A 15,097-nucleotide genomic window follows, 5' to 3' on the forward strand; every position below is an offset into this window, starting at 1 on the left:
TGGAGAAAATAAATTGGAAAATGAAAAATATTTCCTAAACAAACCCACCCTTAAGTGAATAAAATTTTAATCTCATTGAATTTTGTAACCTTTACAAATTAACTTGCTTTTAGTTATGTCCTTCTTAGAAGAAATTTTAACTTAAAAAATCTTTATTTTTATGCATAAAAAATAGGGGAAAACATTTTTTTTCTATTTATCCTTTCCACCTATTTAGTTTTTTTTTTCTCCAAGGTTGTGACATCTACACATTATGATTAAAAAAAAAAATACTTAGGAAACTTTAGCGACACTGACTTTGCTTTTTTCATCTGTGTTGATTGTTTGACTCAATTATCTATGGAAAATGCATTCTTGGCTTCCTTTATATTTCCTTTAGTTTAAATTATTAGTATTATACGATCAGCCAGCGGTGAGATTGATCCTCAAGTTTAGAAAGATGACTTTGACTATTTCTAAATGAATTATTAATTTAATTCGTATATACTTCTTCCGTTTAAAAAAAATAACTTAATTTGATTTGGCACATAATTTAAAATAAAAACGACTTTTCAATCTTGTGGTCTTGAAGTAAAATTATGTCAAATGTATTAAAATGTCTTTTAATATTGTGGCTTTAAACATGTCACGTAGAAAACTGAAATTAAAGTGTTGTCAAATAAAAGAAAATTTGTCAGTTTTTTTAAAAAAAACTTAAAAAGAAAGTAGGTCATTTTTTTTAAATGGAGATAGTATATTTAATAAGTAATTTAATGCGCAAATACTTTGCTTGAGTAACAACTACTAGATTTATCTAGTCGAATTTGCAACTGGAATTCTACCTCTACCTCCGCTTATCAAGTCAATCAAAAAATATCTATAGATAAGCTTCCATAAAATGTGAAATTGATAATCTTAAAAATCAAATAAATTACCTGTAAAAAAATAGATAAATATAACATGATAATATAAAAAAATTTTACACTAATAATATATCTCGCTTCTTCATGCTAATCTTTTTCTCTTTGTTTCAATTAGGAATAAGGAAGGAGAAGGAATTACAAGATGAAAAATTAAATTTTCATTAATAAAATAAAAAAATTAGATATTTTATCAACTGGACTAATAAAATTCTCTTTGTCATTCATGCATTCGTCGTAACCATGAGTTTTCCACTATTGACTCATTAGTTCTCATTCTTGGCAAGCTGGTCAGTCAATAAAATGAAGACTTACTACTTTCTATATTCCTCCTCTCCTTTTCGAGTCCAAAATTAAAGGTGATGACTATGACTCTTCAAAAAATATGTCTTCTTCACTTTATGTATAACGTGTTTGAACCACAAAAATTGAATAAAGTTGTAAGTAGTAAACAAAAGTCATTGGATTAATTAGAACCCAAGACCTTACAATTAAATTCCAGCAAGTTTTTTTTTCAACACCAATTTACTGTGAAACTAAGTAGGGTCATGGTCACAATATTTATAACACAAGCGTCCCACAAGGCTTCGTTGTCATCAGTTTTCTTTTAAGAATTTATTAGTATATTAAAGGTTTTCACATTTCTTAAAATGTCATTACTTTCACACACATGAGAATAGACAACTCAATTTGTTTTTAGTTTTTTAAATAAAAATTATACTGGTGACACGGATTGAGTGAATTGACAGGAGCTAAAAGCCCAAGACAATAATTCACTGTTAAATTCTACATAGCGCTGATTATGATGTATTGGCCAAGTACTTTTTAATTAATCAAGAAATTGCTGATGTTTAGAAGACGAAGATAGCGAAGTTGAGGATGTTCAGAAAGATATATGATTTAATTAAAATTGTTCAAAATTGAATTGTTTAATAATTTGAACTAAAGAAATGTGAATTAATTTATTGATAATGAGTTATTGGTTTAATGGTTTTGCTAACGGTTTAGAATTTTTTTATTGGGTTATCAGTTCTATAATAATTTGGATTTTTTTTATTAATAGGTTAATCGATAATTCCATAGTACATTAATAAATTACAATTAAACTTTTTGATATATAAAGTCATTCACTTAGGATTTAGTTTCATGATTTTACTTGTCATTGTTTCTCACCATTAGTTATTTTGTAAGATGTCAATGTATGTTTTTTAGCAAGATGTCACGATCTGAATCCGGGTGTGATGTCACATGTCTTTTTCCACCAGACAAATCAGCCTAAAACCCAACATTTAAGGAGAATAAAGCAGAAACAATCTAAATAAGTAAGTAATAAACAAAAGCGAAAGTCTTTCAACTTGAACACCCCCAAAGATTGGTTATCACATGTACAAGCCACTAAAATAACAAGACAAAAATAAAAGTACAAATCTCAATATGTCTTCAACTCTCAAACAGAGCAAAGCATAAAAATGCAGGAAGTGCGAGAATCCGCTGGATATCAATAGTTACCTCTCTCAAACTCCCAGAAGCCTCGAATGATCAGAAGATACGATGATCAAAGTCTAGACTCAAAACCTACACAAGTGTAGAAGCAAGGGTGAGTACCAAACAACACGTTACCCAGCAGGCCAACTAGAAAAACTAAGTAAATCTAATAGGATTCACGAACTCCTTTCCCAACCCAACCGAACATCCAGACTACAACCTGCACAGAAAACCAGCCCAACCTAACAGTTCATGCTACATAGTTCAATAAGGTTCAGATCTCAGTTCAATATCACAAGATATATCGTACAAATAATCACAAGTCACAATTTGGCATCCACACTGTCACACACGGATATGCAAAATATGTATATGCACACTCAATGATCATACATGCGTGCAATTGCCGGCAATGACCTCGACAATATCATATCTCTAACCGAAAATGACCTCGGTCTCACAATCATATACCTCTCATCAAGTCTTTTAGAACCAATGCAAATAGCATACTCACACAAGTAATGAGGAATAATCAATTCAAACAAACCTCAATCACATTTAGATTATCAAGTATTTCATCAAATACATATAGATATCTAGATTACCACATGTATAATTCAATTCTCAACAATAGCACACATCATCATTTATTAACTCCGTTGTTCATTTTAAATTAGTTCATATCATAATTTAACCTGTAACCTCATACTCATTATGCCCCAACACATATACAATTGGATATTCGAAATTCTACGAGATTCCCGGAGTTTTAAGAATTTATTTGCCTTAGACAATACGCGATCGATCAATCCACGTGAGCCTTTTCCTTTCGAATGCACTCCGAATCATCACAATCTATGCAATTCAAATTCTCAATTAAAATACGAAACAAATGATATCCAAATCATATTTTTTAAAATCAGGCTGAAACTGACCGAAAATGGACAAAAAATTTGATTCCAAAAATGAGAAGAAAATTTCAAAATTTTTTACATGAACAATATCCTCAAGGTATTTGAAATTTACTAGTGAAAACGGAAATGGATTTGGACTTAAAACGAGCTCACATTCATCAAAACATTGAAACTATTCAAATTCTTGAAAATCCCAATTTCTCCAATTCAAAAACCTCAATCTCATGCTAGAAATCTAAAATAATCAATGGGTAATGGTAGAAATGAGTCAAAACAACTTACCCATGAAGTTTTCAAGAGAAAATCCTCTCCAAAAATCGTCCTTACCGAGCTCCAAGTTTAAAAATGGAGTAAAATGACTTTTCCCGTCTTTTTGGAGGAAACATTGTTTCAAGGGTCATTTGCTCTTCGCGATCGCGATTCATTTAGTCCGCGATCATGATGGATAACTTTTATCTCTTCTCCACGATCGCAGATTGGATCTCGCGAATGCGAAGGTCAGGCTACCTGACCCTCTGCGATCGCAACCAGTGCTTCGCGAACGCGATGAAGGTGAGCTGACACCAGACATCAGCAATGTTCCTTAAGTCTCAAAGTCTCTGAATGACCTCGGGATTCGATCGAAATTCCGTATACACAAACCATTTATGCAACCTTACTAAAATTGATATTTCATACACAACGGAACCATCAAAATTCGATTTTAAGGTCTCCTTGACCCGAAAACTAAAAAGTCGTAACTAAATCAACATTATGCCTCAAAATACCAAAACGCCCTCGGAGCCTCCGAAAAATACGCACAAATTCTCCCTAGGCCTAAAATCACCCTCCGAATCTAACAAAGTTGTCAGAATTCAATTTCGAGCATCCGATCGTCAAATGTTGACCAAAATCGATCCTATGGTCAAAAACTCAAATATTTTCAACTCAACACCTCAAATCCACGATATAATCCCGAATGTGATTTTGCCAACTCTCCTAGACCAATTTTAATGTTTCAAAACTGATAAAATCGATGGAATTTCATTCCGAGACTCAAAATTTTGAATGATCTCAAATACCACTTTTGAGTCATTCTACACCTCTAAAACTTAAAGTTTAGCAAAAATCTCTACTTTTCAAGAACACCATTGAACTGATATCGAATATCAATTAAATATGACTCGTACAAACTACCGATAAGGATAAAATGGTCTTTTTATAAAAATTTCCAAAAATGACCTTCAGGGTCATTACACAAGATACAATCTACCAACTCATGTGTATGGATTCTCATTGTTTCTTACCATTAGTAATTTTGTAATATGTCAATGTTTTTTTTTAGCAAGATACAGTCTACCAACTCATATGCATAGATTATTTGGTTTGTTACTTTATTTTTAAATAATTTTTATTGAGGAAACATTTTCTATAAAATCTTATAGATTAAACCGATAATGATTAAAATCAATAAACTAAATCTTAACTGTACTATAATTGTTTGGTATGTTTACAAATTGATAAATAGAACTGATAAATATTAGAAGTGAAGTGAATCGATCGATACACAACCTCGAGATATATAATTAAGAATGAAAAGTTATATCGCACAAGGTGAGAGTGGTATCGGTGGTAGACAAGATGAGGAAAGTGGGATGATTCGGAAATGTGAAGAAGAGGTGTAAAGATGTTTCAGTAAAGAGGGGCGAGAGGTTGGCAGTAACATGAGTTAGGACAAAGAGAGGTAGGCTGAAGAAGAACTAGTAGGAGATGATTAGACAATACATGACACAGCTTCAAATGACTGAGGACGTGACCTTAGATAGAAAATATATGGAGATTGAGGATTAAGGTAGAAGCTGGTTAGTAGATCGCTGAGGGGGGGGGAGTAGCCTTCTCTCCTCTTTTCCTTTAAGTAGTTGTATTCAGTTATCGCGTAGTCCATTATTCTTCAATGTGAATTATTATATGTTAACGTATTTGATCTGTACCTTGTTGTTTATTTTCTTATAATTCTATGTCACATACCTTCTCTTTTTTAAAAAAAAAACAAGAATCTATCAGAGAAATAACTTTTTTATCTTACAAAGGTAAAGGTAAGATATTTGTACATCCTATTTTCTCCAAATTTTACCTATAAAATTAAACTGAATATATTATTGTTGTTGTAACCTTGGGTAACCACTTGACATGCATTTTTAATTTGGTTTTCGAATGGATAGATAGAGTACAAGAAAAGATCAATTTGTCATTATTGTTATTGTTGTTATGATTTGGTTGATGGTTTGTGAGAAAAAGTCACTTACCAATCAACTCTATCTAACAACGTAATCAAAAAAGAAAAAGAAGTTCTCTTGTTTTAAATCAAGAAACACATATTTGTTTGACAAATATGTCAAAACTGAGTCCATAATCCAAATAAGGTTTAATCTTGCATCCTTTGTCTTTTGTACGGGATAAAAAGCACCACGGCCCATTTACAATTTGGTGGAGAGAATCACACTCTTCAGAGAAGCAGAATTCATATTAAACACGTAAAAATTTGGAAAAATTACCTGAAATAATAAACATTTAATGATTATTATTATGTACTTAAATTAAAGTTTTGGTTAATTATTAAATACGACTGTAATTTTATTATTTAATTTGTATAATCTGGTTTTTAATTATATAAATTCAGAATTTGTATAATTCGATTCTTAATTGTATAAAAATTCAGAATGTGTATATGCTTACCCTAGCTATTTGTATATGATGTGTTGATATATTTCATTTGTATAAGTTATGAAATATTCATAACTTTATAAATTCAAATTTTGTGTATAATTATCCTGTTTGTATATGATTTGTTGATACATTTGATTTGTTTAAGTTATGAAAAATTCTTAAATGTATAAATATAGAATTTGTATATATTTACCCTATTTGTATATTGGCAAGCGAAATATACAAACGGAAATACCCATTGCAAACGAATTTATAGCAATGGAGCGTGATTAGGCAAACTGTAGCTAAAGAGCATAATTAAGATATTTATAGTAGCTATTTGTGAAATTTCCTCAAAAAATTTCATGAGCGCTCTATCTTAGTCACACTATTTAACTAGTGTCCGTATTATATTTTATTTTGTACGAATATTCAATTTTAAATAACTTTCATATATATATATATATATATATATATATATATATATTTATTGCTTTTCACTTTGTTTGTTTATGCTTCTGCATATATGATTGTAATTTTAGCGAATTTTACTATATGTTTTGGTCTTGTATGATTGTGCACAAACGTACATAAAAAATTTAAATGGTGCTGGTTTGTTAGATTTATTGTGGTTTTCTTTATTTGGTGATTGAAGTTTGTTTTTAAAATTTATTTATTAAATTTGAACTTATTAGGAGTATATTTGAGTATTGAAATTTGAAAAATAAAGTTATTATTATTTTGACAATATATTTCAGACGCACATGTCTGAAATTTTAATAAGTTTTAACATGTTTCAGTCATGTATGACTAAACGCATACACAAGATGAATAATTTAAAAGGTTGCTACATAAATTTGTTAGATTTGTTGTTATTTTGACAAATTGATGATTTGATTTGTTCTTTATGATACATAAAAATTATATTTTAAATTTGAGTTAATTTGGAGTAAATTTGGATATGGAAATTTGAAGAATAAAATTATCTTTTCGGCCAAAAAAATTCCGGCACACATGACTATAATTTTAGCCAATTTTTGACATTGGCATACATGATAAGTTTTTAGATGCACGTGACTGAAAATTTAGCCAATTTTAAAATAGGTTTCCGTCAAAAAAAATTAAAAGGTGCTGAACGAATTTGTTAAAGTTGTTGTTTCAACAAATTAATGATTAGAATTAGTTCTTTATGATATAAGAAATTTATGTTTCATATTTAAGACTATTAAAATATATTTGGTTGTTGAATTATGGAACTTTAAAAAGTGAAATAACTTTTTTGACGAAACAAATATAGAGACGCATAACTAACATATAAAGCACTCTAGGCGAATTTTCAACTCAGATCGCCTATGTCCGAATCATTTTCAAAAATTATAAGAAAAACAAGCATAAATTCTCCTAAATTAAATGACAATCTCAAAAATGAATCTGTGTACACTTGGCCCATCAAGACCAAAGGTGGTAGCCCATTAGCGTGTTGATAAAGCAACATCATTCGGCCCATTGCTAGAGTATATTGGATTCTCAGCCCAAATTTAAGCCACTTCAAAGCAGAATCTCGGAAGAAAAAAAGTAAACCCATCCCCAAATTTAGTAGGGCGTTTGACCATAAAATTAATTTAAAGTTTTTTTTTTCTATTCAATCTTTAAAAATATTAATAGTGTTCTTATTTAGTATTCTGTGTGATTGATGGATTTTTTCGTGGGTCTCCATTATTTGAATAAATTTTGAACCAACAATCACCTGAGTAAATTTCACTAGTTTTAAAGTTTTAATTTGAAAATAGTGTTTGTTGACGAAATCTACACAAAATGTCAACTTCGATTTCAGATCTCAAATTCTTCTAAAAGTGGGATTTTAAACACTCCAAGTTGTAATTTCAAAAAATATATAAAATTTGGCTCATACGTTTGTATTTTGCCAAAAAAAAAAAGAAGAAGAAAGAACCATACTTAAAAATTTTGCAAACAAAGACCCATACTCGACATGAAAAGATTGTTCATACAAGTATAAATATTATATCAAAGAATAGCTATTTAGTGTTATTGTTGATTTATTAGACCAATTCATCTTTGTAAAATTTTGTGTATTTGAAAGTTTATAATAACATGTAATAACAAGAATTATTTATAAAAAAAATATGTAGATGTGTGATTTATTAATTATAGCTATATATAATAGAGTAAACCGAAAAATTAATATGCTATAAATTATATATATATAAAAAACACAATCAAACCGAATCATTAACACATTCAAACACTATATCATGTTTTTACCCCTTTTCAACTTTATTTAAAATCATATTTGTTTTCACTAATATTAAAATATCTGAATCTGAACGTAGGTCATATCTGCGAAATAACATTATTTTTTATCTTTACTTAAATAAATAAGTAAAAGTACACTGATGCATTATTAACTTTAACTCCAATAATAAAGTCTGAAACTGCCTAACTTGAACAGTGTCAAACAAAAGTGAGGATATTTATTCTGGCACCTTTTCTTACTCCTTTTATGTCGCACCCACAACACAACCTTAAACTGCCCTTTTTAAACAACAACAACAAAAAAAAAACTTCTCTGCAAACAAATCATGAAGAAAAAATTCTGTCTTTGTTATTGTCCTTCTGTTGTTGAAACAGAGGATTCTGTTGATCTTCTTCTTTCTCCAAACAACATTACTACTGTTTCTTCCTCTACGAAAATCTTCAGAAAAAATTCAGAGAAAAAAACACTCTCATCTTTAACGAAATCTTCATTTAATAAGAGCATCCGTAAACTTCCAAGCAGGAAAATCTTTTCATACAACAACTTCCCTCGACTTTTTAAAGCCATCCTGTTTCATGATTCCCTGGTTAGTCTTCCTTTACATTTTTCGAATATTACTGTCTCATTTTATACGAAGGTGTTACTGTTTGAAGCATTGAATAACCGTTTTTACTTTAATTTTGAATTTTTGATTGTGTTGGGTTGTAGTGATTTTTGTGTACCTTTTTAAATATGTCGATTTTATTTATTTTTAAAAAAAAAAATTGAAGAATGATACTCGAATTCAGATTTGATTTTTCTAATAATCACTCAACTTATAGTTATTATTTCAAAAAATCACCATGTTTGGAATCAAGAACTTTCTGAGATAATGGCGGTTAATTGAGTGAAAATAATAATCAAACCCTTGAATTCATAGACAAAATTAAGTATTTTGACAATCATACTTCGAATCCCTTTGCATAAATTGATTAGGGAAGCCCATAATTCTTCACTCTCCTGTTATGCTTTCTGATTTTTTATGACTTTATAATGTTCTTTTTTTCATGTACAGAGAAATATTCAGCAACTTGAGATTGAATTGAAAAATAAAGTGAGTTGGAATAAAGATGAAAAGTGCTTCAAGAAATTGGAAAATCATGAATCAAGAAAACCAAAAATGGAAGTTGAGGAAGTTAATCAAATCTCACAAGAAAAAGTCAGTTCAATTTCACATGAATCTCAAAAGTTGTCATCATCAAATTGGACAAATCCAAAAGCTTCTAGTACTACCTTAACATCATCATGTGACCACAAGAAAAAGGACTATTGTTCCTCCTTGTATTTAATTGTCATTGCTCTATTCATGACAATTTTTCTAGGTAAATATTGGGCCATAGTGTTAACATTATCATGGCTCTACTCTATCCCTTATTATAGGAGTCCACGACAATAATATATCTAGCGAAATCCTATAAAATGAAGTCTTGGCCTTTGTTATAGGAATCGATTAATAGAAAGTGAAAAAAATCATCAATTGTTGACTTGAAAAGAAAGTAAAGTTTTTGGCGTCAACAATACTTCGAAAACTCTAGCTTTTGTGATTCTTTTGGAATAGTGTATCACTTTAGTAACAGTAATAAATTATTTGTAGGAGTAATTTTATTTTTGTACTATTTTCTATTTTATTTTACATATTGCCTCTCTTGTATACAACGAAATTGCAAATTAACTTTTGTCGGAAATGTTTGGCTTTTTACTGATATGATTGTTTGATTCTGGTTTTAAAACAAAAAGAACTCAAAATTATAGAAGATTCTAAGAATTAAACAGAAAAAGTTTGAGTATTACTACATTTTAAGTTCAAATAGTTGTAACTTATAAGTAACTTCTAGCCTGTTTGGACCAGCTTCGGAAGGTTAAAAATGTTTTTTTTTTCATGGGTAAATTTCAACGGAGGAGATTAATGTGTTGATGACTTAGCAAATATCCCTGCTTTTAGCTTTAGTACACCAAATTATATTAATTTAAAGGGAAACTTACATAAATATATAATATTAAGAAAATATTTACCATTTATGGCAATAAATTATTTTTTTCACTGAACACTTATAATATATTTATAATACAGTTTTAATACATATTGCAGAGAACTATTTATAAAAAATATATAATACAAATTTTATAGATGGATAATACATTTATCACATATTTTAATAGACTTATAATACATTATGTAAGTTTCTTACTATACAAACATAATATATATTTTAAAACACTTATAATACATTTATATTATATGCATAATTCACTTTTAATACAAGTGTAGATTTATCATAATATTGCTATATATTGCTATAAATGGTAATAAATAAAAAATATCGCTAAAATCAGTAATTAATTTTTAAAAAGTACTCAATCAAATAATTTTTCCTAATTTAAACATGCAGGTCTGTATACCAGTACATTATATATAGAGAAAAAAATACTCACGTATCATATTTACACCAAATTATATTAAGGATTTGTTTGGATATAATTTAAAATTAAGTTAATTTTTTATTTGAACATATAATTTAAATTTTTTAAATTATATTTTTTTCTTGTAAACAAAAAAACTTCATAAGTTATTTAATCTATTGAGTTATCCTATTCCTCGACAGATACTGCATTTGACAACTCACATGTTTTTTTTTCCCCATAGTCTTGCCAAATTAAAATAAATCATAAAATTAGGACAAAGAGAGTACGGAACTATGAGGATAATTTAATACTTGATTCTTTATGTTATGAATATGACAACATTTAGCAATTCAAGTATTTTGTCCATCTTGATTTCACCCATGTTAATTTGTCTTAGTTGATTAGGAATTACTCAAATAATTTTTCGTCCGTATAGATTGGTACTACAAGTTTAAAACTTATAGATCTGCCAAATTCTTGAATTTATGTGAATTTTGTTTTAGTTCATGGCCCAATATTAATTTATAAGTTACATAATACATACTTCTTCCGTTCATTTTTTTTTTGGACAGCCAACAAACTTATATTACTACGCAAAGATGTACAAAGAGTTAAAGAATGTGATAGCATCACTTACAATTCATCTAGAAAAAGTAGAAAGTCAAACCGCTTTATGTAATAACGAAATAGAAAACTTTGCTAAGTTATGTGATACTATATTTCAAGATCTTGAAATATGCAACACATTAACCTCTTCAAATGTCCTCATAAGTTTTCAAATGCATGTCTTCACAAGTAATCTTTATCTCCCATGAAACAATAGTTCTCTGAAGTATCATATCCACCACATTTTTCGCATCTGATAAGACTTGCACCTTTTTCCAACCCTTATCTCTTGCATTCTCCAGCGCCATACGAATTGCAATTGCTTCAGCAGTTATGGCTTTCCCAACATATTGAATTGGATACCAAAGGCTTGAAGCAGGTTACCATAGCTATTTATAACCGCCACACCAATGCTTGCCGTCTTTTTTTCCTTATGTACACTAGCATCTGTAAACAAAACAATACGTACCATCGTTTGTCAAAGTTATATTTCTATCATAATTATATGGTACATCTGTAGGAGAAAGTGTAGGAAGCAAATTATTTTCATATTCGTGAAAATCAAACAGAGCTTTGTTCTTTCGTTCATTTTTACTAAATACTTTCTTGAATTTGTTATATTTTCGTTTGATCCAATTTGAAATAAATATCGAAGAGCGCTTGATTATGATTTTTTAAAATTATTTTTCGAAGTTCAACTCAAAACATGTTTGATAAAAAAATTCTGAAAAACAATGTTTTCGATTTTTTCAAAAAAATTCAAAAATAACAAAATATTATTTTCACTCTAAATTACTTATAAATTTTTTAAAATAACTTTAATTCATTTTATGACCAAATGTAATTTTGATTTTCAAATACTTTTAAAAAAAAATTAAAAAATAAAAATTATTATTATTATTATTGACGACCAAAGCCTAGATAAATTAGTTGGTTGTTTCCCATGACCTCTTATTACTGTGAATAGAGGCCCGCCTATGCAGCCAAAATTGCCACCTGGCAAACAAAAAAACTCTTGTTTTCAACTACCACTTCCCCATGATAATATAAATTTACTCAACCAACAAAAGTTGTGGTGTCATTTATTCTTAATGAAAAGTCTGAAAACCGTGATCGAAGTCGTGGTTTGAAGATGATGATTTGAAGATTCATTCGACAAGTTTGAATCTCCTGCCTACGAAATCCCGGAGGATATATATATATATTCACTCTCTTCATTTGATTTTTAAGTTGAGAAACAAATCAATGAAGAACAAACTTTTTCTCTGTTTTAGACCCATTGATGTTGCAGACAACTCTCTTTTTCACAAGCATCACAAAGAAGATCCAACTGTAAGTCCCTTTTTTCTTTTTCTTTTTTCAGCTATCACACTAATTTTATAGTTAAAACGATAAAATATATTGCTAATTTTATAGCTAGTAGCTGATTCAGAATTTAAATTTTATGCGTTCAATCTTTGATTATGGTACCTTCACTTTAATTTTGCAGTTGAAAACAAAGAGTAAGAGGAGGAACAGAAAAGACAAGTCATTAAGGAAAGCAAGATCTGAATTTTCTTATTCAACTTCTTATTCATCTACAGAAGATGAATTATCAAGATCAAACTCATATGACCGGAAAGATGCTAAAAATATTAATTCACCAGAATGTGATAAAGTCATGAATTTTTCATTTTGTGTGTGTATGTTTATTTTCATTTTATTTGTGCTTATATATATTGGTAAAGTCTATGCAATTGTTGTAACATCCTTATGGGTTATGCTTTTCACCTTAGTTGGAAAATCCTATGTAGTCCCCTTAACTGAAATATGACAAAACAGAGGAAATTCACTCTGGTAAAAATTATTCTCCGTTCACTTTTACTGTCAAATATTTTTAAAATGGATTTGTATTTTTTTTTAGAGACTTATAGCTCATCAAGTTAATACAATTACTTTTTTTTTATGTTTTATTGTTAATATTAATTATTTATTTTTTAAATTATTTTTAAAAATTTAATACTAAACATTAATTAATAAAAATAATATGATAAAATAGTTATGTTAATTATAATTTTCTTAATGTGTGTTAAGTCTAAATATAATAAATAAATATGTACACTTTAATCGCAACAATAACATAAATACGTCTAATTAGACATAAAAATAGAAACGGAGGAAATCATATATTATATATATTTCATAAAAGAAAAAAAGTTGAGCTTATCATTACTTGTTAAAAAAAATTAAAAATAAAATGAAGGAATAAGCTTATAAAAATTATTGCGTCGTGAAACAATAGATTGTCGTTATCCCTTCAAGATTTTTTTTTTTTTGGAGAAGAGCATGGAAATAATTAAATGCATTCTCATCCTTTTCATGATCTAACTTTGTGCCACGAGCATCACTCAAAGTGTCCAAACTTTTCTCCATGGAATATTTATAAAAAATTATTTAACTATTGCTTAATACTGAAGTTAACGTTTTATAAAAGAAAAAAAAAAGTAAAGGATGAGATTTCATTTTGTTTCTTTCACCTTTAATTTATTTATAGCCAAACTATCGTTTTTGTTGGCTTTTTGTAAAATCAACTCATTAAAGGGATATCTATACAAATGGACCTGCCCTATAAGAAATAGAAACTTTTTCACGTAGTTAGTGAAAAATTTATGTTATAAAATAAAATTTTATGAGAAATTACTGAAATATAGAGAAATTTTTTAATTTTATGTGTAAAAATATAATAATTATGTTTTTCATTGATTAAATCAAAATATTAATGAAAACTGCCACGAAATACTTTTCAGTAAAAAATTTTAATGAAAAATAGTATTTTTTGGTATTGATGGATATGATAATCTTTGATTGTAATTATTAGGATTTTACATTAAATGTTACTCGACATGTTTATTAACTTGGTTAATTTAAGTAAACTATCAAAATTTAAATAATAATCAAAATAAACATTATCTAAATTAACAATTCAAGACATAGACATGCAATAAAAGCAACAACCATCCCAACAGGCTGTAAGTATCACTAAATTGAGTAATTCACTAAGCTATTTTTATAATAAAATCACTCAAATTTAACCAAATATGACAGAAAATCTGCGAGGAAAATAAATAGACACTTTTCATGATAATTAGGTAAAATTAAGTGATTATTTTATCACAAAATATTATTTTTAGGACTTACTATAATACTTTGAAAGAGTTGAGTCATTTGTTTTATTTTTGTTTTACAAAAGTAATTTAATGATTTTATAGTATAATTAGTAAAAGTCGAAGGATCATTCGTGAAATTACTCTCTACTTTTTCTTAACACGTTACATTTTTATTTTTTTTGACAACCCACTCCTTACATTTCGTTATTAATCAATTTATAAAGTTACTGGTCTTAAGTGAATTTGCATTCGGATAATCTTTAACAATTACTACAGTTTATTTTACTTGGCTCAACTTGATTAGTATTAATTAATTTATTAATTATACATTAAAATTTAGATTTAGCTATTAGTAATACTTTATTTAATTATTTGAAGAAAATAATAAATATCTCTTTAACTAGCTAAAATAGATAAGTAAAAATTACTTTATTTTTAGATAAAGGCTAAATAAAATGATACGAATGGAGTAGAAATAAAAAGAGAAAAATTAAACTATTCCCTCCATCTCAAATTATCTATCTTGTTTCTCTTTTACATGGTCCTTAAGGGAGAGGTCAAGTGAAAATTCATATTCAAATATAATTTCAACTTTAAATGCTAGTTTTTTTAAAATACTACTTAAATTCTTGACAGAGGAAAAAA

At 28.2% G+C, this 15,097-nt stretch overlaps 1 protein-coding gene and 1 long non-coding RNA gene across 2 annotated transcripts; both read left to right on the forward strand.

Annotated features, from left to right (window-relative positions):
- The first annotated feature begins 8,525 nt into the window (after window positions 1-8,525).
- Window positions 8,526-9,889, forward strand: LOC129892408 (uncharacterized). The gene is made up of 2 exons (XM_055967976.1): window positions 8,526-8,844; window positions 9,313-9,889. Exons 1-2 carry the CDS (start codon window positions 8,584-8,586, stop codon window positions 9,691-9,693), a joined length of 642 nt encoding a protein of 213 aa, XP_055823951.1. The 5' UTR covers window positions 8,526-8,583; the 3' UTR covers window positions 9,694-9,889.
- A 2,442-nt stretch (window positions 9,890-12,331) lies between these two features.
- LOC129892516 (uncharacterized) lies at window positions 12,332-13,163 on the forward strand. Its single transcript, XR_008767335.1, has 2 exons — window positions 12,332-12,638; window positions 12,796-13,163. It is a non-coding gene; the product is annotated as an uncharacterized LOC129892516 (long non-coding RNA).
- The last annotated feature ends 1,934 nt before the right edge of the window (window positions 13,164-15,097 follow it).

Source organism: Solanum dulcamara, chromosome 6, assembly GCF_947179165.1.
Source record: "Solanum dulcamara chromosome 6, daSolDulc1.2, whole genome shotgun sequence".
NCBI lineage: Eukaryota > Viridiplantae > Streptophyta > Magnoliopsida > Solanales > Solanaceae > Solanum > Solanum dulcamara.

Coding starts and splice junctions, on each gene's coding strand:
- LOC129892408 (XM_055967976.1), top strand. CDS start 8,584: ATGAAGAAAAAATTCTGTCTTTGTTATTGTCCTTCTGTTGTTGAAACA. Junction 8,845..9,312: donor TCCTGTTTCATGATTCCCTG/GTTAGTCTTCCT, acceptor TTTCATGTACAG/AGAAATATTCAGCAACTTGA.